The sequence below is a fragment of the Heliangelus exortis genome, chromosome 8 (assembly GCF_036169615.1).
Source record: "Heliangelus exortis chromosome 8, bHelExo1.hap1, whole genome shotgun sequence".
Classification (NCBI taxonomy): domain Eukaryota; kingdom Metazoa; phylum Chordata; class Aves; order Apodiformes; family Trochilidae; genus Heliangelus; species Heliangelus exortis.
This window is the reverse complement of record NC_092429.1, coordinates 1830125-1857084: the sequence shown is the minus strand read 5'-3', so window position 1 is coordinate 1857084 and position 26960 is coordinate 1830125. Positions and strand designations below refer to the sequence as shown.

The following is a 26960-nucleotide window of genomic DNA, read 5'->3' as shown; positions in this document are numbered from 1 at the left end:
TATTTCTAATGCAGAAAATCATTAAGGAGTTTAATAGTAAGTTCTGGGGAAATGACTTCTACACTCAAAGGGACAATTCCTGAACTTGTGGGAAGGCTCTGTTCTGCTCTTGACTCCTAGCAGAAGTTAAACTCTGCTTTCAGGGGGAAAAAAAAATAAAAGTCAGCCCAAACTTAAGTGTAATTATACTGGAATGAATCAGGAATAAAAGAGAAACTCAGAGGCTGTGCAGGCAACAGCAGAGCTGTTCCCATGAGCTCCAGGTGCTCCTCTGGGGAGCATTGGGCTGGTTTGGGAATGCTGAAATTTCTGGAAGTGGACCTGGTTACCTGCAGAAGTATTTTTCCTTTCCTTAGTGAGTTTTCATTGATCTCTTCCAAGTCAGAAAAAGTTCTGCTTCAGGGTTCCCCTAGATCCTCCATGCAGTGACCCCACAGGAGGTGGAGGCTCTCAGCACATCCTGCATCTGCCTGACCTGAGGCTGCTGCAGCTGCCTCCCCAGGGAATCAAATTATTTTGAATTGGGCTGACAGATAATATATTAGATTAAGAGAGGTTTGGCTTTAAAAAAACCCCTTTCTTCCTGTGGTCAGAGCTTTGAAATTTCCTTATGGTAACCAGTTCCCTCTGTCTGTGGGTTCTGTTTCTGCTAATTGTTGTTTTAAGGGCAGTGATTTGGAAGCACATTGTTTCATTGTTTGTGTCTGCCACCCCCAGCCCTTCCCACAAGCATTTTGTAAGGACACAACCAGAAAATCAGTCTCTCCCTTTCCTACCAGGCACCAAATTCACTGAAGTAGTTGCAACCTACTGGATTTTAGTTTCCTAATTAAAATTTTCAACCAGAACAGTGGTGCTGCTGGTCTGTAGCACTTTTGCTTGCAGTGTTTTAGGCCTCCCCTGTGTGATAGCATTTACAGGTGAGTGTGTTTATATGTGAATGTATACTGGTGGGTATGGAAAAAAAAAAAAAATCCCTGTCCTGCCCAGTTTCTCTCCCAAGTCTTGTTTCTTACCTGCTTTTATGCCAGCAAGGTTCCTGAAGCTGGTTTTCCATGCTCACCCAGCTTGCAGTTCATTGTAATTTCTCAGGAGTAGTGGAATGCTTTGCTAGGAATTAAATAACATTTTGAAGTACTGGAGTAATCAGACCATAAGTCTAATGCCATCAGTATGTTCAAGTTCACAAAAATGCTAACAAATAAAATTGGTCTGTTGATATGAATCAAAACTGCATTTAAGTCCTCAAAAGCTTCAGAAGAGTTTCCAGTTGTTTATAAACATTTTAAATCCTTTTTATTTAAATTTTGTTAAGGCATTGGTTTAATTATGTTTTATCATCATAGGAACTTTGCTCTGAAATACTTTTTGCATCCAAGTTATGAATGCATTGGGATTATTTAACCAAAATGGAACAGAACTTCAGACTGCAGAGTTCCTTCCTCTGTTTGGAATGTCAATCCTGTAGTTTTGGTACAGAAAACAGATTTACAACTGCTCTGTTGGTCCATAAGGAGGACATCCTCTTCATGCAAGACACTCAGGATAATTTTTTTCAAAGTGAAAACATTTCTAGCAGGAAGAATTCGGGGTTCAGCAGCAGGAGGAGAGGCCTTCTGATGGCAGCCCTGGATTCTACACACATCTCCCAAGCTGGAAGCTCTGCTGGTTGAAGCCAGATGAAAGAGCCCTCTCTCCTATGATCTTCTCTTTCAAGGAAAATGGTGGGAGGGAAAATGCAGGGAGCAGATTGGAACCCAGCTCATTCCAGGGAGCAGATGGAACCCAGCCATGATGAGCTCATTCACCCCCCACCCTACTTTCGAGTTTCCGAATTTTTCCTGGACCCTTAAAAACATCCAGAATCTTGGACTTTCCAAAACAGTCCTTTTTCACTGAGGCTTCAGAAAGCTGTGCTGCTGTTGGGAATGCTGGGGAGGTGTAACAGTGTTAGATTGTTGATCCTGGTGTTGTCATTTCAGGTTTGATGGGAATTTTAACACCAATGTTTCTCGGACTATCAGCTGTGATAGATTGTCCACCACTGTCAACAGCAGAGCCTTCAATCCTGGACGGGACTTAAATTCTGGTAAATACTCCACTTTTCTTCTGGTTGAGGTTGATTTTTTTTGTTTTGTCCCCATTAGACTTGAACATTTCTTTGGCAGAGAGAATTAGCACTGATTGCCATAGCAACAAGGTTGTCTTTCCCCTTGAAACTGTGGTGCTGCTCTTAGTTTGGGATTTCATGATTGCAAGATGAACCTCTTGTAATGCCCTTCTAAGTACTTTATCACAATGTCATGAAGGTTTTATTCCAGCCTCCCAGAGATAATTTTGTTGTGGTTTATGCACTTTTTCTGTCTGTCTTAATTTTTTTTCCCCAGGCCACTTTGCTGCCCTTGGCTTTCTGCTTTGGCACGAGTGGTGTCAGCTGCAGAAGGGGCCATGCAAAGAACTTCCTCTCATCTTCTCAGCTGAGTTCAGCTAATCTGAGGCTGTTTGCAGTGATATGCAAAAAGCACAAAATATAAAAGAAACACTAAAATACTTCCTTTCTTTGTCAGGGCAGTTCCATCTTGACAAGCCATGCATTTGCCTGACACACTTCAAAGAGCTCTTAGAAGTATGCTCAGGACCAAAATACATCTGACTTATCCCTGAAAAAATTCCACTTTTGGACCTCCAACACAGCACAAGTTTTCTTTTTCAGCATCCTGCTCTACTTGATGGATTTCAGGATTGGTTATTTTTTAATCTTAATTTTGTGTAGCTGTTCCATCCACCTTTTCAACTTTCTAAAGATTCCCTAGTGATGTGAATTAGAGAATGCTACAGATTGCAGTTCAGGATTTGGTGTAATGGAATTTTGAGGCTTTTTGGGGGGGTGTTTTTTGGATTGTGGATATTTATTTTGTTCTGACCAGTGCTGCAGACTTGGGAATTTTTTCTTTTCATTCTCAGATGTCTTTTGGAGTAAAGTCCTGATTTATTTAACTTGATGGATGAAGTGGCAGAGCCACCATTCCATCCCCAGCATGCACAGAGCATTTGCATACCTTGCAACAAATAAATAAATGTTGGGAATAAACCCCAAATCTCTGCTAGGCTCCCTTGCTGTCTCCTTTCTTCCAGCTTTGCATTGTTTCTGGCTGATAACTGCTTGAAAGAAGAAGTGAAAGAAGCCAAAGGAACAGTCCCTGTAGGTTCCTTTCCATCCCATCCACACATCTTGAGTCCAGGTGCTGGCCAGACAAGCTCATTTCCTGACATGTGTCTCATCATCATCATCATTTGTCCAGAATTTCCCATCCCAGAGCCAGGCAGTGTTTGCTCACTCACTGTGGTTCACTGGGCTCTGTCTCACTCATAAGTTATCTCTTTATTTAAAAACTCAAGCAACTCATTGAAATCATGTTTAGAGTCACATGCAATTATTGAGGGATCAAAATAATTCCTGAAGGCAAGTTTTCAGGTTCTGTTAGAAATGGAAATCACTGAACCAGTGCTTTTTATTTAAGCAAAAAACCTATTCTTTACTTTTTCTACTGCAGAAGATGCATGTAAAAAAATATTACAGAAATATTCCTCCTTCCTGAGTGGTGGAAAACAAATAAGCTGTAGCTTCCCTTAAGCATTTTTTAAATTTCTGGTTTGAATTCTCACAGAAAGAATAAATGCATGCTCAAGCTTCTTGCTGTCCTGGCTTGACAGCCAGCCTTGAGTGCCTCCTCTTCCCTTGCCTCCAGCTTGAAAGCTTCCTGATGAAAGGAATATCTTCAAAAAGTGGCATTGGCAGGAAAGGGCAGCAGAGGAGAAGAGGGGATTGGGATGATTGTAAGAGCAGGGAAATGCTTCAGGATTTATTGACAGCTGATCCTCCTTCAGCTTTTCAGTGAGCAGCTCCCAGACACCCAGCCTTGGGGAGGGAGTGTTTTTATTAGTGAACAAAGGCCTGTAAGAGAGAAATGATAGGGGAAAACTGGATTGATGCAGAAAAATGAGGTGGAAACAGGTTTGTGTGAGAAACAGGAGTTGATATTTGGTACACACCTAGAGAAGTAAGAAGTTTCCTGTCTGCAAGCTACCAGGAATTCCTGAGTGCTCCCCTCCTGCTGCCAAGGTGTTGGAAAGTTACTTCCATGTCTGTTCCCACCTTCTCCCAGTTGAGAACATCCAAACCATAAGATCACCACCACCCTGGCCACAGAGCAGGAGGCTTCAGGGAAGGGCTGAGCAGAATAATGCTGGTGTGGAGCTGGACATCCCCCACATCCGATGCAGCACCCCCTGTTTCACCACTAAAGTGTCTGGGGTTTGGAATAAATGTGGGATAAATGGATGTGGGAAGTCTTGGGGGCAGGAGGCTGGGGGTTTGTTTTGTATTGGTGGTATCTGGAGCTCTCACTTCTGTAGTCATGGGCTGTGAGAGTGCCAGAAAAGCTGGTTCTGCCCAAAGGAAATAATTTTCTAAGACAAGAGTTGGTTTGGGACAGTCCAGGGATATAAACAGACCAGGAAGAAGCAGTTTTGGTCAGAAAGACAGAGTGCTGTCAGTGCACCAGCAGCTGTGCAGCTGTGAAGTGTTGATCAAATGGTTCATAAAAGTACTTCTTGGTGTCATCTGTCCCTTGAAACTTGGTTTTTCTCTCTACAGTGAGCTAGTTGAGTGAAACTGCTTACTGTAGAGAACACCTTTAGGGCAGAGCACTCTGCATGGGAGCTGTTTCTGAATGAATCTCTGTGTATTTGTCACTCTAAACTAAAACCACCTTTGAAAGAGGACAAAGATCAAACAAGAAAAAAAAAGGTTTTCTAACCTCATATTTGTATCTTAATTCTAAGTGTCTAAGAGCTAACGAGCCCTGTCTGTTGCACTTTGGATTCAGACTCAACCTCAGCCTGAATTATTTTTCCTGCATCTGGGTATTTTGATTGGTTTCCCTCTCCCCCCATTTAGACTTTAAGGTAAAATGGGATCCCACAGCTTCCCATAAACCATCTTATATCAACTTTTCCTCTGGGGCAGCGTGCTGGGGTGTGAACCCCGAGTGCATCGGCCTCAGAGAAGGATTTGAAAGCCCTCTGCTCCTCCAGCCCAGATCCTTCTCTGCCCAGTTCCCAAAACCAGCCCAGCCTGTTCACCAACAAAGCTGTCTTCCCAAATGGCTTGATCATTTCATCCTTCATGTAAAGAAAAAAAAAGAATTCCCATGAGTATCTCTTTTCCCGCATGAGTTGTGCACTTTGGGTAATCCAGCCTATAAAAAGCTCTCAGCAAAACATAAATTTAAACTCTGCTCTCTTTGGCCTCCATCTCAGTTCTTTAAATGTTAATCTTGGCCCACTCTGGGCAGAGAAGGAAAGTGGGATCAGAGTGGTGAAGCTGTAGGTGTTGGAAGGGAATGGAATTTGCACCACAGGCTCTGGGCAAGCCACAGGAGCAGAGTCTGGGAGAGCCCTCAGTGCAAACCCAACCTCAGAATAATGTGTTATGAAGAATAAGTGTGGCTCAGGAAACTTGCAAAAATGAAGAGAGTTGGTTTGGTTTGGCTTTTTTGCAGCCCATTAGATTTTTTTTATAGCATCAAAAAAAAAAAAAGCTTTAATCTTGGGGAAAGAAGAAAGAAATAAATGTATGTCTCTCTTTGCTCAACTCTTCCATAATCATTTTGCCCCCTTTTTTTCTTGGTATCAGGTGTCTTTTTTTAGTGTCTTTATTGTTATATCTTGGCTTGAGTTTTCCATTTGGAATGTTGTTAGCCATTCCTACAAACTGGATAAGGAGACTTTGTTCTTCAGATGGAATCACAGCCTTCAGTTAGTTAGCTGTAGAAATTCGTGCTCATTGGTATAATAGAACTTTATTTATTAGACAACAAATCTTACTCAGTGCTAGTGCACCATGCTATCAGATTCCTTGGTTTTTTTTTTTCTTTTCAACTAAACCAGGACCCAGTAAACTTTTTTCCTTCTCATCCTTCAAATGTCTCTTTGGAATCAGGCAGCTTTAGCAGAGTGCCCTTCTGCAGCCACGTGCAGAGATGGTACCAGGTTGGTCAATAATTAATGGCTGTGGCTAAACTGATGGCTCAGTTAAAATAATTGGGAAGTAATTGAGCAGATGAACAAAATCCTCCAAATCCTCTTTATCAAAGAGGCTGGGCTTGTTCCTTGAAATGAAAGGTGTTTCACTTCTTTGCCCTTCAGAGGCAAAATAGCTCCCAAGAAATGAGCTGGGCTCTGTTCTGGCTCACACCATCAGCAGAATTTTAATTGGGATTGAGCTGCAGAGCCTTTTATTGCTGCTGAGACCACGTGAGGCAGAGCACAATTTGCCTCAGAAAGTCCTGGATCGGATGGGGGGGTCTGGGAGGGAGAGGATTTCTGTGAAGTGAAGCCCTTTGCTTTCTGCTGCTGTGTCTGGGGAGCACTGAGCTATCTTCTCCCTGCTTATTTATTTTTCAGGGAGGTCCTTGTCAGAGAGGAACTGCAGTGTTGTCAGACACAAAGTCAGCTCTCTCCTGGCCCAAACCAGGACAAGTGTGGTGCACAGTAAAATGAAACTTCTTTTATTTTTTTGCTGGGTGAGAACCATGTGGTCTGCAGCTCCATAAATGTAATGCTGAAGAAGGGGACTGGAAGAAACTCCTTTATAATGAGCAATTATGTACAGTAGTTCCTTTTTTTTTTTTTTTTTTTTTTTTTCTCTCTCCCACTGACTGTTTGTGCTGCCCTTTGAAGATGAATTAGTTAATGATTTGGCTGTGCTTTGAAGATGTAAAGTGGTATCTAGAAGTGCTAAGTGTTATCATATCCCATTCCCTTTGAAGTTGCATAAACTCTCACACAGGGCTTCCTTTCTGAGAGTCCTTTTTGCCTTGTGAAATAGTTCTAATTAGAGAGAACAATCATTCCAAATGCTCTCATCTTAATGCTTCCCAACTTTTCCCTGTCTGCAGCAGCACATGGGGTCGGATGGGGCCACACTGGAAGTGAAGGGGACTGAGGCTTGGGGGTGACTTGGCAATTCCAGCTCATGGGCAGCTCCCAGTTGGCTGTTTCTATCCCCAGTCTGCCTGGAATTTAGGGATATCACTAAGATTTCTGCAAGACTTGGGCTCCTGGCTCCCTCCAAGTAGCTTGATATCAAGGCTGGGTCTTTATTTAGTGGCAATGTGGCTTTTCAGGTGCTCAGTAATGCCATGGACTTTGTCATCCCTGGTAGAACAGGGAAATTTTTTTCCTTACAAAAATGACTTGAACCTGACCAGAAAATAGAAATTAAATTGCTTTTCACTTAAAATGGGAACCATGGGTCCTCACTGAGCATGCAGGTCCCCAGAAAGAGAATACTAGGGAGATGTCCTGAACACATTCCTCCTGCTTGTGCTTCCAAGGGTGGAATTTTTGAACAAATTCAGTCTTTAGCTATAAACTACACAGATAACTCATCTGACAGCATGGGGGGGGTTTCTTGGGGTTTTTTTTGGAGTCTTCCTATGGTGTAGCTTGTCCAGAACCTGACTTTTCCTGGAAGGAGGAGGTGAGAAGAAAGTACAGGGCAAGCAGCTGAGGAAGTGGAAAGTCTGGGGTAAGTGAGGTTAGGCTGAAAAAAACCATAAAAAAGGGTGCCCTGGCAGGGACTAAGAAATGAGGAAATATCTGCAGGGCATTCTCACTGCTGTAGTGGATGGAAAACAAAAGTACACTTCAGAAATATGTCTATTTCAGTCGTGGTTTATCTGCAGGGAGATTGTCTGCTGTGGTCACAGGGAAAAAAAAAAAGGAAAAAAAGCAAAGCAAAGAGTTAGGATAAAATTGGTAATCTCAGGGGAAGGCATTATTGAACTGAAGTACTGTCTGAAGGAAAACATGAGCAGAACTTTGTGGAAAAGGAGGAGCAGCAGTGACAGGCATTGAGGCTGTAAGGAGTTTGAGTTTCAAAACCAATTGTTTTATAGGGAAAATGAGCACCTCAATCAGGATATTCTCCTGGGGAAATAAATACAAACCATGGCTTTGTGTGAGTAAGTTTATCTTTCAAATAGCAGTGATTAAAAAGAAAAGCCTTCCAGTTACCAACTCCTTTGTTTTAATGCTGCTTGTGAAATTAAACTGGACAAGTTGCTTCATCCAGGCTTTAACTGGGTGTTTATGTGTCTGATTTGAAAAGATATTTTTCAAGTTCTTTAACACAGAATATAAACTTAAATATCAGAAATTCTCTGTATGAAACAATTGCCACACTTCAGCCCAGGCCTATGAAATCCTAGTGGCTAGACTAAAAAAGAATTTAAATGGCCAGTGCTCTCTTCTCTCTCCCTGCCTGCAAGTTTTGATCACAAGAAACTTTCTCTGAATGTGCAAAAACTCCCAAGGAAGAGATTTTCTTCTCCCAAGAGATCACAAACCAGGTTGGTTTTACACAGGGGAGAGGGAAGGAGCACATTTTGGCATCCTTGTTGGGCTTGAATTGGTAATTTTTAGAGAAGGATGAGAAGGTGCTCAGTGTGAGTGGAGTTCTGATCCTCTACTTGGTTATTAACACAGAGAAAACCCTCGTCAGCCATTTCATCTCTTGGTTTTGTTTCTTTCTTGGTTCTCCTCCTCATCCATTCAGGCACCAAATATTTCAAAGCCACAATTGTGCAAAGCTGCATCTTTGTGCAGAGCAACCAGGATTTCCACTGGGACTTTGAGAAGCTGTGGAAATACAAACAACTGTGGCAAAAAAAGGAGGAGGAGGGGGGGGTGTGCAAGAAAAAAAAAAAAAACCCAAGATAGTGGTTTTTCAGGGTAATTATGCTGAGCTGAATGTGGAGTGAACATGGTGGCTGCAGCCAGGCTGGGAAACTTGAGAAAGTGCTAAACTGTTGAGGATGTTGAACTCAGACTGTGCTCTGCCTGGGTATTTTGTTCCTGAATGTCTGGTAAGGTCTGAAAGGTGCCTTGCAGTGATTTCCAACCCAAACACTTTTGGGATTTTGATAATGAGTGAGATGGGGGAGATGAAACCCTCTGGGCCTCTCCTCAGTGTCAGTCCTAAGGGGGATGCCAGAAGTCAGTGCTCAGCCAAGGTGAAGCACTAGAAACCAGAGCTCTGGCAAGTTTTAGAATCAAAGAATGTGAAAGGAGAAATGGCAACAAAATACTTAGTATTTTTTTTTTTCTTTTTAAAAGGCATTTGAAGCTGATGATGATCTGTTTTAGCTGTTAGGTCAAGGCAAAAGAATTCAAACATTAAGTTGTCTGCTGCAAGCAGAGATGATGATTTCTCCCACTGGAGTATAATCCTGTTACTGATGAGCTCCCATGCCAACCTCTTGCCATTCCCTCTCTCCTGGGAGTGCTTTTCCTTAAAGATCCTTTCAGTAGGGAAGCACCTGTGTTTGAAGAGTGGTTTTAAATGTGTTCTGCAAAGTCCAGGAGGGTTTGAGATCCATACCCAGGGGTTGTATTCTGACCTTGGTTCCTGCTTGACTGCACAAGTCAGGAACGTGGCATTTGCCTTCTTTTTCTCTTCCCTTTTTTTGTCCATGTGATGATCCCCTGCCACAGAGGAGTTTGAGAGACTTGGAGGAAAAATGTGATAAAGCTGTTGGATCATTCTTTCTCAATTTTATTATCTTAAAAGCAGGAATCTGGTGGGTGATGCTCATGGTGAGGGGGTGGAACCAGCACAGAGCCACCACCCACCAGGAATAGCTCGGAGAGTGAGACCACTCTGAGCCTAACCCTTTGAGAGAAAGACATTGCATTTTCCCTGAAAAGTGGCTATTTCTCCTTAAAAGCAATGCATAACCAGCCCACAGCCTTGCTAATTATGGCTCAGAGGTAAGGAGAAACTGGGATAAATTCTTGAGTCCCAGGAATGGGAGCTGTACCTCCCTATCCTTACACAAAGAGGAGAGCATGGAGAGCAACAAGGAAAGATTCTCCTTTTTTTCACCTCTCTCCATACATTGAGTTTCTCCTTGGCTCACTTTTGTGTGCAAAACTATTTTTCCTAAGTGTTCATGTTCACATTTTTAAATGTCAGCATAGACAATGTTAACAGTGTGGGTTATGGAGCTGTAAGCAGCACATCTCTTTAATGTTTTGGTGTTATTTTCATGTGAAGAACACAATTCTTTTACAACTAAGATGGTTTTTTTTTCAAATGAAAACTCCACGTGTCCAGTGTGTTGATCATTACATGTATATACATGTATCCAAATTAGATTTAATTGTCTTAACCTCTTCTTCCTTGCTACTGCCTTGGCTTCTCGGCCTCAGTCACACTTCAGAGATTCTGGAATTGTCATCACATAGTAAAAAACCCACTCTGGCAAGTCCTGTGTTAATTTTCCAAAAGCCTTTCACTGGTTGCAAAGCAGACATGAAGCTCTCTCACTCCAGCTTGGAGCTGGTGGTGGCACCCAGGTTTTCCTTCTCCCATGTGGAGAGGGGCCTTGAATAAAGCTACCTCCAAGTTTGACCTCCCTTTGTAACTCTATTTCATTTCTCATTTTTTCCCCTCTCCAACCTTCAGTTCTTGCTGACAATCTGAAGTCTAACACAGGAATTAAATGGCAGTATTTCAGCTCAGAAGAAGGAATTTTCACTGTTTTCCCAGCCCACAAGTTCCGGTGCAAAGGCAGCTACGAACATCGCAGCAGGTAGGGTTTGTCTTGTTTGATTTCTCTCCTCATGTTTGATTTCTTTCCTCATGTTTGATTTCTCTCCTCATGCCTGATTTATCTCCTGATATTTGATTTATCTCCTTGCAATTCTTTGGGCAAAACACTCAAGTAGGATTCCTCAAGCATGGGTTTCATTCCAGTATTCTACTTTGCCAAGACAACAACCATGAGTAATTCTTAAGGGGGGGGTCCCTTGGCTTTTCTTAGGTTTGGTTTTTACAGCACCACTTTTCACTTTTAAGAAACTTTCAAAAGTAAAATCCCAAACCAAATTAGCTGTAAATATCAGTAAGTTGTAGGTCAGCCCATAGGCAAAATTAGTCTTGTGTTTCACCCACACTTGAGCCTCATTAATAAGGTACTGAAGATGTATCCTGATGGTGTGGCAGGTGCATTGCTCTGGGAAGAGGGGCAGAGGGATGGGAGACTGGAAAGGGTGAGATAGGTGGAACATTTTTCTAATTTCCACCCAGGCCTCAAGTGGCACATTCAAGGGAAGTGGCAACAGTGCAAACTTTCTATTTCTACTGAGAAAAGTGTAGAAAAATGGATCAAATAGTGACATGGTTATCCCATGCAGGGAAATACTTCTATTCACTAAGCATGGAGCAGTTGCAATGCAGTATTATTTTTTTTTTCCCTAAACTTTCCTGGCAATATTTTGTGACTGACCAAGAATCAAGGGTAGAATCTTCTGAGAAAGTGCAGTGGCCTCAGTGTCTCTGGTCACACTTGAGCTGATTGTAGCAGTTAATCCAGGTCCATTTCAACATAGCTGGGTGTACAGAGATGAAAAAGTGTTTTGGTTACCAATCTCTGCTGAGCAACCAGATGTTCACAGATCTCATCTTCTGGGTCTCATTGGAGCTGAAAGCATCTGAGCTTGATGAAGTTTTCTGTGGTCTGAAGGTGTGAGAGCCAGGGGTATCCCATTCTTGATCAGAATTTTGTCCCTAAAACCATTGGTGATCTCATCCAGATCATTTTAGTCTTGGTCACAGTTTCTCTGTGACTAAATAGGGGATATCTTTTTGTTATTATTTACTTCAGAGGGTAGTTGGATGGATTAATTAGTTAATCTTTAAGTGCTTTGAAGATCAAAGGCCCCATTTAAGTTCTAGATAACACCAGGGTAGAGCTGTAGGCTGTTCTACAGTTCAGAACTGATTTGTGCCACTTGTTTATTGCAGTGCCATGTCTAAAATCTTCTGCATTTACTCTTAGTAGGATTTCTGTGGCTGCCTTGAAAATCATAAAAGTTAGATAAAAAAATCACACTTGGCTCTAGCTTCTTTAGGGTCTGGACTGAAGAGGGAAGAATCCTGGTTTCTTAAATTCATGTGGACGTGGCACTTGAGGACAAGGATTAGAGTGCATGGTGGTGTTGGGTTGGAGGTTTTTTCCAGCCTTAATGATTCTGTGGTACTGGAGTGGAGCTGAGCACTGCTTCACTGCAAACAGGGGGGTCCAAAAAGCCAAAACCCAAAAGCCTTGCCCAGAGTTACCTGGGATTGAGCAACAGGTTTAAAATTGTGCAGACCCAAGGGGTTGTGGAGCACAACCCACATGAAATCCATTCCAGAGCATGAAGAGAAAGCCTTTTCTTGGCCAGAAGCCTTCCCTTATTACACTCCACCAAACACCCTATGCTAATGTGACTCTGCACAGGTTCTCACTTGTCCTGTAACCACAGATCCCCACTCTTGCACTGAGTTTTAGGTGTGAGTAAGGTCCTCAGCACCCAAGGTTTCTTGTGAGGCATTCCTTGCTTGTCAACACTTAATTCAAAGCTTGATGTGAGCTGCTGCCAGCTCAGGAGGAAACCCAAGCACTGCTGCTGCCTCAGCAGAATTCTTTATTTCTGGCTCAAAAGTGGTTGCTGTGACAGAGGGAGAAAAGAAGATTTTGGTTTAAAAAATCCAGAAAGGGAATGAAGACAAGAGCCTTTCTGTTCAGACTTTCAGCTCACCTTATCTAGTCCAGTCATAAAATCATAAAACCACTGAATCATTAAGGTTGGAAAAGACCTCAAAGATCATAGAGCCCAACTGTCAGCCTGACAGCACCAACTAACCCATGTCCTGCAGTGCTATGTCCACATGTTTATGAACTTTTCAGGGATGGTGACTCCACCCCTTCCCTGGGCTGCCTGCTCCACTCTTTCCAGAAAGAAATTTTTCCTGATATCCAATGTGAACCTCCCCTGGTGCAACCTGAGTCCATTTCCTCCCCTCCTATCACCAGTTACATGGGAGAAGAGACCACTCCCCACCTCACTACAGCCTCCTCTCTGCCCTCAGCCTCTTCTTCTCCAGACTGAAAAAACCACATTTGCCCCAGCCACTCCTCACAAGAGTCCTCCAGACCCCTCACCAGCTTCATTGCTCTTCTTTGGACATTTTGCAGCATCTCAGTGTCCTCCTTGTAGTGATGGACCCAATACTGAACACAGGATTCAAGTAGAAACTTTCCTCAAGGCAAAAATTCACCGTTTCTTCAAACAATTCATCGTTTCTTCCTGGAGCGTTCGGGTTTTTATTTATTTTGCTTTAACTTGCCAACTCTTTTCACTTGTAAATATTTCAGTGCCCATTTCCAGATGGCTCACAGAGCAGGGGCTTGGGTTTTGTCCTCTTTCAGGCCTGTCTATGTCTCCACTGTTCGCCCTCAGTCCAAGCACATCGTGGTCATCGTGGACCACGGCGCTTCGGTCACCGAGACGCAGCTGCAGATTGCCAAGGATGCTGCTCAGGTCATCCTCAGCTCCATAGATGAGCACGATAAGGTGAGCTTCTAACCACCCAGCCAGCAGCTTTGCATGGGGTTTCACCATTCTTGGTGTTGGTAGTTTTTAACTTAGGATCCAGGGATTCGTGGGGATCTGTGGTGCTGAAGACTTGGACTCGTTTTTGGAAGCTCGTGGCGCTGCGGGGGGAACGTTTGGGGGGAAAAAAGAAAAAAAAAAAAAAGTGAAAATGAGTGATCCGAGGCAAAATTTTGCTGAGTAATTTGGAAAGGTGATGGTGTGAAGTGTGAGGCAGGGTGCAGTTAGGAGAGCCATGCTCTGAGCCTCAGTACTTCTGAAGTACTGCATTAATCAGAGCTGCTCCTTCTGCCTCTGAGCCTGTCTTTGTTGCTTATGAAAATGAGAACGATTTCTGCCAGCAAGGAAAGGATGAGGCAGAGGGCTGAGGAAGGTGGATTGTATTTCTTCCTCTGTCACAGATACTCTGCTTGACAATGAAGAAGCTGCTTAACTTGTAATTTTTGAAGTAAAGGATTACAAGCAGGGCCCATAAAGTGCTTCTGTAGGATGACAAGCGGGCCCCAGCTTGGTCTGGAGTTTCAATAATTCTGTTAGTAGTACCCTGCTTGCTTTTTTTTGGTTAGTTGGGTTTTTTTTGTTTGTTTTAATAGGGAGTTCCAGTCAAACGAAGTTGAAGAACACTGATAATCATCTTTGCCTTCAAGTCTGCTCATGAATAGTGTGGGAAAAACACTTCAAACCTCTATTTCACAGTCCTAGTGCTGTGAAATAATGCTTATAATTTAGCAGAGTTAATAGCTCATCAACTGAAGTGTCAAAGATATTTGTTTTCATACAGACCTATAAAGATGAAAATACATTTAAGATGTGTATTACTTGGTCAGGAGCTCGGTGGTTACAAAACCTGTTCTAGGGGTGTGTAATTACTGCTTAATTCTGGGACTCTCTTGCATCAGTGTAATTTCTAATGAAGTGTGCCACTCATTTAATAAGACTGGCATGGTATGTGTGGATTCATGCAAGTGCTACCACTAAATGCCTCAACCTATTTACAGGATAAAAACTGATGGGAGATTTGCCTTGCTTTGACTGAGATATTAAAACAACCCAAAGCTTTGCCTGTGAAAAGCTCTTAAAAGGGTTGGGTTTATTGTTGGGGTTTGGTTTTTTTTTCAGTTTCTGTGTGCATTCCACTTTTCCATAGGCACTCAGGGCTGTCCTGAAAATACCCTCTACTGATTTTATTTTCATTTTTTTGTAGTTCACTTTACTTGACCAGCAGTCTGTTAACCATTATTTACGAGCAGGGTGAAGCTGGCTTCATCTGAGAAACAAAGCCTGCAGTCTCTTTCTCTGAAAAATCACCACAAGTCTAATCCTTTTCAAATTTGATGGATTTATGCCTCCAGCATTTATTTTTGCAACAATTGCCTTTTAAAACCCAGGGAATCTCTTCAGCTGGGCTTATCACTCTGCCTCCCGTCTCGCCGCCTGCAGAACTCTCAGTGCTGAGGTAATCCAATCCACTTTCTTCTCTTTCAAGATCTCCGTGCTGACCGTGGCAGACACAGTCAGAACCTGCTCCCTGGATCAGTGCTACAAGACTTTTCTGTCCCCTGCCACCAGTGAGACCAAAAGGAAGATGTCCACCTTTGTCACCAGCATCAAGTCCTCCGACAGCCCCACGCAGCACGCCCTGGGCTTCCAGAAGGCTTTCCAGTTGATCCGAAACACAAACAATGGGACAAAACTCCAAGGAAGTAAGTCCCTTGTTGGGCAATCCTGATTATTTCTGAGGCTTCCAAGGGGTTTCTTCTTTTGAGGAGTGTTTTCTTCTTCTCAGTTTCTCACTTGGACAAAGGCCAAAGGAGCGAAGTGTCTTGAATATTCCGAAAAAAAAAAGAATAATCAAAGCAGGGTTTTTGTAAAGTTGTGGTTGCTTGAGCTGGTGTCTCCATGGCTGACTGCTGAATGTGGCCATTCCCTTTTAACTTCTCTCACTTTCTTTTGAACTGTGGTATGAAATTGCAGGGTTGAATTGCCTGAATTATTTCCCAAATGTGTGCCAGGCCAGAGGTTTTGTCCTCTGAATAAAAATTGCTGTTGCTGCCTCAGGTTCATGGACACACTGCTAAAACACACATTGTATGGGTGATCCCCCAAACTGCAATTGTGTGGAAGTGGCCCTTACTTCTCAGGGAAAGAGGTGTTTTTTTTTGAGAATAATTATAAGTTCTATTTTATGGAACTTGAGGTTGGCCTGACTAAATTTTCTCTCATCCAAGAACCTCCTCCTGAATTTTGGTGTATGAATGATGGGCTTTCTCCTTCCCATTCCTAAGACTTTGGGGGATTTGTGGGGGTTGTTTTAGGGTTTTTTTGCCATGAGGATGTGGTAAAAGATGGATGTCAACTGGAGTGGCAGATTTGCTTGCCAGGAAGGACTGGAAAGCAGATTCTTGAAGCTGTACTCTGGGTGCTTGTTGGGATCAGGAAAGGTTGGGTGGAGAAGCAGTGAGCTCTGTCACTGTCATTCATTTCTGTCACTCAGATCCTGCAGCTGGGTTTGTGCCTGATTCACTGAGTGTAAATTTCCTCATTGTCTTCAAACTCAGAACTGAAGAAAGTGGAAAAGACAAGCTCAGGAATAAAGATGCTCCAGAAAGACTAAGGAAATGTGCTCCCACTTTATGTGCTTCCTTTATGTATTAGGATTAGGAGGTTTTGGCATATTCATGAATGGGAAAACACATAATTTTACTGAGTTTCATACCACACCATTGTTTGGGTGCACAAGGCAAGTGCTCTGGATTTAGGTTTTCTCCTGAGTGTGAAAGATTTTGAAAACTGAATGTATTTACAGCAAATTTCAGCACTGATAGGGTGAGCCATAATAGGTTTGAGAAGAGGATGTTTATAAAACACGTCTTGTTTTCTTGGAAATAATCTTTTCATCTTTTGAAAAAAGAAAAATAAACCTAGAAAAAAAATAATAAAAAAATAATCATTCATTTCACTGCTAATTTTCTAACATCCTGTTCCTGGAGAACAATGTGTGGGTGTGTCAGGGAAGCTGTCAAGATACAGCTCCCAAATTCACACTGGGAAAGTTAGAAGGGAGCTGTTGGTCTGAGATGGAAGAATTGTGCCCTGGAACACATCTGAATTCCTGTTACAGTCCTGCTCAGCAGAACCTCATCCCAAAGAGACAGAAAATACTCTGAGTCCTGGTGTTCCCTGAGACCAGTCCAGTTAAATAGGCAGGGGATGTGTGTGTATATTTAAAAATAGCAGTGTGTGTATATAAATATATATATATTATACTCATACAGTATCAAAAAGAGGGAGATCATCAGCTGTTAAATGACAGGGTGCTTGTTTAGCTCCCTAAACCCTGACACAGACTTAGGAATATCATTTTACTCCTGGTAACAAAGGTTTTGGGCTGAAGCATCATGCCTGGCTGCAGTTCAGAGTAGTTATTACAGACATTAACAGTTTTTTTAAGCTGTGTTAACACTTGGCTTTGCTTTTTTTCCTAGCTTTAGCTTCTAACAAAAAAAAACCCCAAAAACCAAGGTAGAAATTCCCCTTAAATTATCAGTTCCTCTTAACTTGTAGCCAGTTCTGGCCAAAATTCTTTCCAAGTCATGATGACAAAATGTGCAGGTCAGAAGCATTCATGCTTGTTTTTTTTTTAAAAACACAAAAAACACACAAACTCTGCTGAGGCAGCAAAGTTGGTGCATTACCAACTGACCCCATGTGATTCCAGCTACGTGGTGGTGTGATCCCTGTGAGTTCTTCATTATATACATAAAATACTTTTAATAGAGATGAAACAGGGTGGTGTGGAAGCAACCACTTGAATTTACAGGTTGAAAGGGGTAAATGCAGGGGCAGAGAAGGCAAAGTGGAAGAAAAAGGTGTTGTGCAGGGATTGTAGGTGGTGTTCAGGCACTGAAACAAGGAGGTGTTTGTTACAGGCTGTGCATGGAGGGTTAATCATGAATACCTGTGATTCTTTTTAGGTACTGACATGGTCATCATCTATCTCTCAGCTGGGATTACATCAAAAGATTCCTCAGAAGATGACAAAAAAGCTACACTACGGGTCATCAATGAAGAAAACAGTTTCCTCAATAACTCAGTCATGATCCTCACCTATGCACTGATGAATGGTGAGAAATCCCTTTTTTTTTCCCAGTGGCTGAAAATTCCCTTTTCATTGTACAGCCACTTCATTAAGCTCAGCCAAATTAATTCCACACCTTACTGGGAGCAGCTTGTTAATGGGTTTGGCTGGTGGGGTCCAGAGGCTGCCTCCAGATGTTACCACTTTGGCAGATTAAGCTCTGTGCCAGGGTACAGGTGGTGCTGCAGGACAGAAATATTGTGGCCTGAATTGTCTTGAGGCAACCAGGTGGCATTCAGTTTGATCCTTGTTGCAGCTAGAAACCTCCCTGGCACTGCCCATGTGTCCTGCTGCAGCAAAATGAGAGCACAGGGGCTCCTCTCTTGGTCATTAAGGAGCATGAACATAAATCCAGTGTAACCTGAAGTGCTCTGATTAGAGGGAAGTTAGATACAAAGAGGCACACACAGCAGTTGGGCATTCTGTGCTTTTTTTCAAGCATTTGCATGTTGTGTTACTAAAAATTGCACACCAACTCTAGCCCAGGAAACCAGAGCTTAAACTGCTGTATCATTTGCCTAGAAATTTCAATCCTCATTTGAGACCTTACATCTACAAAAGTCTTTGATTTGTCTGCAGGAATTGAGCCTGGGACTTAAAGTAGAATGTGAAACTACCATGTTTAAGCTAAAAACAAAGCCTGTTATCTCCAAGGGTCTGTAATACACTCCTGGTCCTTGATGTGGAGTAACCACCAGTGGAGAACAAAGGGAAGTCCCGTGGGTTTCTGGGTCACATCAGTCTTTGTTAAAAGATCTTTGTTTTCAGTGGTGATGAGAACAGCATGGGGAATTTTTGCTCCATCAGAGCACAATCTCACCAAGTGTTGTCCTAGCTGATTCCTTTCCCTAAAGCCATCCTAATCTTTCACCATTTTATCACTTGAGTAAACCTACAGTACATTCAGTCTGCAGTCTGTATCGTTTTGCTTTTATTTCCAGTACTTTGGAGTAAGATACAGAGCTCCTGCTGGCTGTTAAGCTGCTTCTTTCTCCTTCCTTCCCTTCTCACCTGCAGAGGGAGTGACAGGTTTGAAGGAATTGGCCTTCCTGAGGGACCTGGCAGAGCAGAACTCAGTCAAGTATGGGGTGCCAGACCGAACAGCCCTTCCTGTGGTCAAGGGGAGCATGATGGTCCTGAACCAGCTGAGCAACCTGGAAACCACTGTGGGCAGATTCTACACAAACCTGCCCAACAGAATGATTGATGAGGCAGTCTTCAGTCTGCCTTTCTCAGATGAAATGGGGGATGGTAAGTGCTTACACTCAGTTTAGGGTTTAAAACCTAACAGGTTAGGTTTCCTTTGCTTACATATTCCCAAATATACTGGAGTTTTATGGTATTTTTAGGTGTGTTCCAAAGGGAAATGTAAAATCAGCCTTGCAGGCCACTAGGGGTTTTTTTATCTGCAGAAGGTAATCCCTGGAAGTGTTTAAATCCAGGTTGGATGAACCTTGTGCAGCCTGGCCTGGTGGAAAGTGTCCCTGCCCCTGGAGGGGGGTTGGGTCTTGATGGTCATTAAGGTCCCTTTCAACCCAACCCATTCTAGGAAGGTCTAGGTATGAAAAAAGTGGTGAGAAGATATGGTGCAGATATAGGTTGGATTCAGAATGCTTCCTGCTTGCTGTGTTTTCTCACCCTGGTAATTCAGCTCTATTCTTAATCTCTCACAAAACCCAACTCCTGGCATAATGGCAAATCTTGAGCAGCAGAAGGATGAGAAATGATGCAGCAGGGAAGGTTGGTCTCCCATAGTTTCAAAGGGTGCTTAAAAGCTTATCCATGCAAATGAATTTCATGTTGGTTTGAAGGAGAAGAATCACTGAGTTTTCCATACTCAGACTGAGAAGTGGAAAGTGAGAAGTGAGGCATTACCACAAGTTCTTACCTCAGGCCCAGGCTGCCTCCCAAAGCTGTGTGTAGTTATGGGTGTGATTCCCTGGGCAGTGGCCATATTGGGATTTAATTAAGGAGAGGAGGTTTAATATTCTGAATATGCAATGAGATGAGCAATAATTCATTGCCTTTGTTGCTTTACAAGTACAGATTCTCTTCCTGCTCCCCCTGTTTTTAATATTGCCCTAAATGATGTTAACAGAACAAAATATTGTCTTGGCTTTTCATGCCAGTGTGCTTCTCACCTGTCAGGCATCCACCTGTGGATGGACAGAACCCCCAAAAGGGTGACTGTGGTGGGAATTTTCAGCAATTTATTACATGTCTTGTAGGTCACTAATAGAAAGATAAAAATTAATTAGGGAGAGTGGGTAACAGCAGCCAGACCTGGCAGCCACCCTGGAGCTGTGCCAGTTTCTGTCTGTATTCCTGCAGGAAACACACTACAAAATCTCAAGGGCTTCTCATCTTCAAGTGGTAAAATGCTTGCCTGCCTTCCTCTCAAAATAATTAAGTAGCTATTACTGCTGATGGTTTTCTGGTCTTTCTCTCATTCCAAGGTCTGATCATGACTGTAAGTAAACCCTGTTACTTTGGGAACCTGCTGCTAGGGATTGTTGGAGTGGATGTGAATCTTGCCTATATCCTGGAAGATGTCACCTATTACCAAGACTCTTTGGGTTCCTACACTTTCCTCATTGATAACAAAGGTAACTTTGGGGCTCATTTACTCTGTTCTAGTCCCACTGAGGTCATTAACCATCAAAAGGAAGCTCTTAGTTCTCATCTTTCTAAATAGTCTGTTAGTAATGAATTATAATGCTTCCTAATTGTATCTTGTTTAATGAGTGTTGCCTGAGAGCTGCTGAAGACTGTAGGTGTGAACATTCCTTTGGTGTTTTGATGTAGCTGGTGAGATTTTTCTGGATATGCAACATCCAGGTTTTCTTTATGTCTAGGAAAAAAGGCAAAACAAAAAAAACATTGTGTGTGTTCATCTCCTTTTCTCTCATCCTAATCTCTTGTTGCTTGGTTTTTATTTCATTTACAACTCCCCAACTTCTTAGTTTTTCAGCTCCTTTGATGATAATATTGCTCATGTACTTAAACCTGTGTAGCCTTTGTGAAAATTGAGTGTAGTTACTGTGTCCTTGGGGTTTTTTTTCCCTATAAGTGCTCATCCTGGGCATTCATTGTGCTGGGTTGTGTCTGTGTTTTTCAGGCTACACCCTGATGCACCCATCCCTTACCAGGCCCTACCTGCTGTCTGAGCCCCCCCTGCACACTGACATCATCCACTATGAGAACATCCCTAAGTTTGAGCTGGTGCGCCAGAACATCCTCAGGTAAGGAGCCCAAGCTCCAAGTTCAAACATCAGCAACCCACAGGGTATTTCTGGAGAAGTTTTAAGTGAGCTTAAAGTTCCTTTGCCTTTCTGGATGCTCAGATTGGTTTTTCTCCCAAATTCAGCACAGCTCTGGTTTGGTTTTTCCTCCAGCTTTCTTAATTTTATCTTTTGGTGTGCTCAGCAGCAGTGCCCACAGCTGAGCTGGGGGATGCTCTTCCTATTGTCAGTCTTCCTATTGTCACACCTCCTGTTGTCTCTCTTCCTGTTGTCTCTCTTCCTGTTGTCTCTCTTCCTATTGTCACTCTTCCTGTTGTCTCTCTTCCTATTGTCACTCCTCCTATTGTCACTCCTCCTATTGTCACTCTTCCTGTTGTCTCTCTACCTATTGTCTCTCTTCCTGTTGTCTCTCTTCCTATTGTCACTCTTCCTGTTGTCTCTCTTCCTATTGTCACTCCTCCTATTGTCAGTCTTCCTATTGTCACTCCTCCTATTGTCAGTCTTCCTATTGTCATACCTCCTGTTGTCTCTCTTCCTGTTGTCTCTCTTCCTGTTGTCTCTCTTCCTATTGTCACTCTTCCTGTTGTCTCTCTTCCTGTTGTCTCTCTTCCTGTTGTCTCTCTTCCTGTTATCTCTCTTCCTGTGGCCACTCTTCCTATTGTCACTCTTCCTATTGTCACTCTTCCTATTGTCACTCTTCCTATTGTCTCTCTTCCTACTGTCTCTCTTCCTATTGTCTCTCTTCCATGTCAAGTAGATTTTCCACTATTTGGACAGAGTTCTTCTTTAGCCTCTTTTTTGTCTAAGTGTTCTAACTCAAAATCTGGCAGTACACAAGTGCATTTTCAGCACACTCGTGCTTTTTCTTCCCCTAAGGCAGATAACAATTAATGTCTTCAAAACTTACAGTATTTTGGCTTTTGCTTGAGAGCTTTCTCAGTGTTTAATAAGTTGCTGTATGTTACATTGGCCACCACAGCATTCCCCTGGGCAGCCAGATCATCACAGTTCCTGTCAACTCCTCTCTGTCTTGGCATGTAAATAAACTGAGAGAAATTGGAAAAGAAGCCTACAACGTCAGCTATGCCTGGAAAATGGTAAGGAGAGAAGTGACACACTTGCAGGGGGGCACAAAGTTCCTGTGTTGAAGAGCATGTTAATATGTTGAATATATTGAAGCTCCAGATTGATACAGAGGTTTCTGTCACAAGGAGGAAGGAATGAAATGGCCATTTCAGGTTTGTTCCTGTGTCATCTCCAGGGATGTGTCTGGATCTGTGTCTGCTCTTTTCATTTCATTAGGGTGCAAGTGTAATGTGCAGTCACACAGAGTTTCTACTCATGCTTTCCTACTGGAAGTAAGTGCACCCTGATGTCATGCTGACATGTAAATACCTCCCAGAGACCACATTTGCAGAGGGTGCTGAGGCAGAGTTTAATATTAAGTCATTCTTTTGCTTAATCCTCTTGGTGTGTTTGGGGCAAAGCAGTAAAATCCATTAATTGGGAAAATATCAACTTCTCAATCTGATACTACCTTGTTTCAGAGCTGTATCAGTATCCAGGAATGATGTTTGCTGTAACTTAAAACTTCTCTTACATACATAAGTTGCATTGAAACTGAGTCCTGCATGTATCCAACAGCTATATTACCAGTTGGAAGAGCTTTAAGAGAGCTCCTAGCAGCTGTCTTGCTTCAGTTTAATTTTTGAAGGTATCTGAACTCTAATCTTGACCCTGGGATTAAAATGGAATGTAAAGTTCAATACACTCCAGGTGAATTTTGCTGATGCCAGAAATAATTGGCTACTTTTTTTTTTTTTGTGCCGACAAACTCAAGAGGGTACTCGTGGATGGTTTCAGTGTATTGAGTTAAATCCAGCCTAAAAAGATTAAGCTGAGCAGTTTTAAGAGATTAAATCTGTCATTATGCAACAGAAATTCACATAGGAGAGTGTCTGGAGCTCATTTTCTGATGTTGTAATGGTACATTAAATATCAAACACCCTTGCAGAGCAGCTGGGCAGCTCCATGTTTGCCAGTTGGAGGTACTGGAGGTTATTTAATGCAAACCACTCACACAGCACACAATTAAGAGTGGTAATGAGAAAAGCTTATTTTTGAGAGTTAAATTGTCTAAATTCTTCATAAAGGGAATACCAGTGGGTTTTCATCAGCTGTAAATCCAAAGCCTCTCCTCTGTTAATGACACTGCAAAACAGTGCTAGAAATGATTGCTAATTGAGCAACAATTCCTGAAATTCCCTGAAAGCTATTTTATTTTGGGCATAGACTATGGAAAAATTTTGTTGGTTTGTTTTTTTTTTTTTGAGGGGTACAGCTTAGGGGCTCTGATACATCCCAGATCGTTGCAGACTGGAGAATGGCTGCTTGAGGGACTGAGTTGCAGTGATCAAATCTCTGAAAAAAAGTGTCTCTGTCCTGCATGGAGACTGATACAGCCTGAAAACTTGGTCTGCACCATGCTTCCCTCTGGTTTTTGTGGGATCAAGTCCTTATTAGCTTCTTGACAGAGAGAGTGGGAACTGGGATTCTTGAGAGATGGGGATATGTGGTGCTGCCTTTCAGAACTGGATGAGCTGAGCAATTACAGCAAAGGGAACGAATGCTAAATAGGAAATAAATAAATAAGAAATGCATTCTGTAACACCTCCACCTTTTTGTTTCATGACTTGCCCCTTTTTTTCAGGTCCAGGACACATCCTTTATCCTCTGTGTGGTGGTGATACAGCCAGAAATACCAGTTAAGCAGCTGAAGAACCTCAACACTGTCCCCAGCAGCAAACTCCTCTACCATCGCCTGGATCTGCTGGGCCAGCCCAGTGCCTGCCTGCACTTCAAGCAGCTGGCAACCCTAGGTACAGCTTCCTGTGCTTCTTCCTCACCAGCTCAGGCATGTTTGTGAGGACTGTGGCAGCAGAAAGTCTGACAAAATGCTGGAAATACTCTCTTCTTGAAAGGCTTTATTCCCAGAGGCTGATTTTCTAATTGGCTGTTACCTTCTGGGAGCTCTTTGTTGATTCTCACCAAGCTGGAAACTTAAGATCTCGTGGCTGTATTGACAAATAACCAAAGTAGGATGAAGTCCCAGCCAGACATGCAGGACTGCTTTTTGACTTGGGATTTATGCCAGATTTTCACTGCCATAATCATTTAAGACCATTGATCCCTGTGAAGTCAGAAGTTAAGTCTTTTGGGGGAAACTGAGAACTCCTGGGGTTGTGATGGTTTCCAGACCCTCCTGACCTGCTTAAAAAAATTCTCAGGTCACTGGTGCATTCCTGGTTTTGATAAGCTAAACTGATCCTATTCTGCCTGATTAATTTCAGGCTTAAACATACTGGAAAGAGGGAATCTCTGGCAGAGTGTCTGGAAAGGATAGAGAACTTGAAAAACATGATATATCCTAAGAACAGAGAGTTTTCTTTATATTATAAGTTGCAAGCTTTCATGTTTAAGTATTAATCTTGAGGGGGTTTGTTAAAACCTGTGCTGAATTATAAGAAGTTCTGAATGAAGTGCTTTTGTTTGGAGCAAGGTTTGAAGGTCTCTTGGTGGATTAGCAGCTCAGTTGTGATATTTGCTTAGTTATATTGCAGTGCCACAAATAGCTAAGTGAGATTAGACCTGGAGGAGTTGTGGAGGCACTTGACAAACCTGGGGAAATTGCTTTCCCAGTTGTTTAAAATACAGAGGTTTTTTTTCTTTATTTCTTTAATGTGGTTCCTAGTCTTGATTCTTCTTTGTCCAGAAAGACAAGATATACATGGGAAGTATCAAAAAAATGCAGTACTAGGCTGACAAGTGGAAAAACTGACTGCAAAGCAAAATGCAGTCACATCACAGTATCAGGTCTGGGAAGCAGATGAAGCAGTGGAATAGAAGTTCATAAGTGATGGCTGCAGTACATGTGGTTGCTGGATGTGTGGTGATGTATTTTAGAGGAATGTGAATGAAAGCAGAACACATATTCCAGTGAATTTTTTTCCTCTGAAGGCCATTACACAGGGGGAAATCAGGTTCCACAGGTCAGATATTCAGAAAAGGTGTTACTCTCAACATTCAGCCCTTGCACCATTAGAACAGCTTTTCTTTTTAGGAGAACAAGCTGTTTGGTGTTGCAGTTTCTGCACAAGGAAGGTTTACTTCCTAGTCTGTTGTGAGAAATCACCCCAGACAGCAGCACATTTATTGGTAGTTCCCCCTCTGCAGTTGTAATTCTCCATTTTTTTGATTATCTGTAACTGAAAGTGCTCCTTTCTGTTTCCCTCTGCTTTATCCAACATAAACATGGATAATAAATTTCTTCTTCATTAGTAGAGTCTCTTTTCTTATGGGAAAAGAGCCTCTGTAATCTTTCCCAAAAGTATAATAATTCAGAAGTTGTTTGGTCTGTGAGAGCAAGGGCACTGAACAGGTGACCCGAGGAGATCAGTTGGGTGGTAACTTTGTGACTTCTGGAGCAAGAGAGGTAGAGACAGGTTCTGCCAGTGCCTATGCTGGTGAGCTGCTCTGCTTTGGGTGGAAAACTTCATGTTCTGGGCCCTCTCAGAGTCCACCCATGGCCTGAAGGAGCTGTGCAGTGTCAGAGAGGGGAGGGGACCTGTTTGTGGGACAAACGTTTTTACTGGGAAACACGTGCAATTCGTTACCTTCAGCTTTCTCCTGTTTTGCTGTTAATTTTGTTCTGTTTTGCTGTTTTCAGAAAGCCCTACAGTCATGCTGTCTGCAGGCAGCTTCTCCTCTCCCTATGAACACCTCAGCCAGCCTGAGACAAAGAGGGTGGTGGAGCACTACACTGCCTACCTCAGCGACAACACCCGCCTGATCGCCAATCCTGGCCTCAAGGTATGGATTGGCCTCCTCAGCCCCCTTCCTCCTGTCCCATACCTTCATCCAGCAGGGAAGTACCTAAAACATGGATCTCCTGGCCCTCAGGGGGTTCTGAAGTGGTGGTTTGGAGGGGTGGCCATAGGCTTCAAGGCCTGGAAGAGTGGAGATAGGAGGACGAGGGCTTCCTCGTCAAGAAGAGCAAAAAAAAGGGATAAGCAGCTGTTGAAATAAGCTCTAGAAAATTTAAACTAGCAATAGGATGGGAGGAAATGGGTTTAAGCTGTGCCAGGGGAGGTTTGGGTTGGATAGCAGGAAAAATTTCTTTGCTGGAAGAGTGGTGAGGCATTGGAATGGGCTGCCCAGGGAGGTGGTGGAGTCACCATCCCTGGAGGCGTTGAGGAAGAGTTCAGATGTGGCACTTCAGGAGATGGTTCAGTGGGTGTGGGAGCTGGGTTATGGTTGGACTCAATCATCTTGAAGGTCTTTTCCAACCTGAATAATTCCATGAGAAATCCTTAGCAGAAATACCTTCGTGTTCTTAGGCCTCTAAATGAGACATTTCTACTGGGTGTGCAAGCAGAGCAGTATTTGTATTTATGTGAAGTAAAAAAAAAAGCCAAAACTCTTGAAAGCCACAGAGATAACGACCACAATATTTCACTATAATCAGCTTTCCCTTTGCTTGGAATGTGCCAGATCCCTCTGATGTGAGGAGACTTTCAACAAGTAATTGAGTTTAGATGATCTCGGATCGCTCTTTAGGAAACCCCGCCAAGCAGCTTATTATCTTTTCATGCAAGTCTTTAGAGGAACCCTGCCAGGCCTGCCTTTGTTTTGCAGTTCTCTGTCAGGAATGAAGTCATGGCTACCAGTCACGTCACAGATGAATGGATGACACAGATGGAAATGAGCAGCCTCAACAGTTACATTGTGCGCCGCTACATAGCAACCCCCAATGGGGTGCTCCGAATTTACCCCGGCTCCCTCATGGACAAAGCATTTGATCCCACCAGGAGACAATGGTGAGGATTTTTTTTTTGGTTTTTTTTTTTTTTTTTTAGGGTTCCGTTATCAAAGCTTTCTGCAGGGTGAGAAGGAAAATATTTGGTGTGGATTTCGTAGCCTGGGGTGTTCTGTTTAGGGTTGTTTTTTTTTTCCGTTGTTTGTTTCGGTTTGGGTTTTTTCGTCACAAACTGGGGAAATGGTTTCATCGTGGG

The 26960-nt window shown here is 42.8% G+C and overlaps 2 protein-coding genes across 4 annotated transcripts in view; both read left to right on the top strand.

Moving 5' to 3' along the window:
• CACHD1 (cache domain containing 1) overlaps positions 1–26960 on the top strand; it is a 92724-nt gene that overhangs the window by 49314 nt on the left and 16450 nt on the right. For all 3 annotated transcript variants that reach the window (XM_071749919.1, XM_071749920.1, XM_071749922.1), the window contains exons 4-15: positions 1983–2089; positions 10535–10661; positions 13326–13470; positions 14996–15212; positions 17484–17633; positions 18665–18898; positions 20104–20253; positions 20766–20889; positions 21869–21986; positions 23600–23768; positions 25616–25758; positions 26584–26765. In XM_071749919.1, coding sequence (XP_071606020.1) covers positions 1983–2089; positions 10535–10661; positions 13326–13470; positions 14996–15212; positions 17484–17633; positions 18665–18898; positions 20104–20253; positions 20766–20889; positions 21869–21986; positions 23600–23768; positions 25616–25758; positions 26584–26765 — 1866 coding nt within the window. The remainder of the gene's footprint in view (positions 1–1982; positions 2090–10534; positions 10662–13325; positions 13471–14995; positions 15213–17483; positions 17634–18664; positions 18899–20103; positions 20254–20765; positions 20890–21868; positions 21987–23599; positions 23769–25615; positions 25759–26583; positions 26766–26960) is intronic.
• Positions 21102–21862, top strand: LOC139798728 (keratin-associated protein 4-3-like; the record flags this gene model as incomplete). The annotated part of the gene is made up of 1 exon (XM_071749786.1): positions 21102–21862. A coding segment is annotated over one exon (594 nt), but the record flags the coding sequence as incomplete, so codon positions are not given.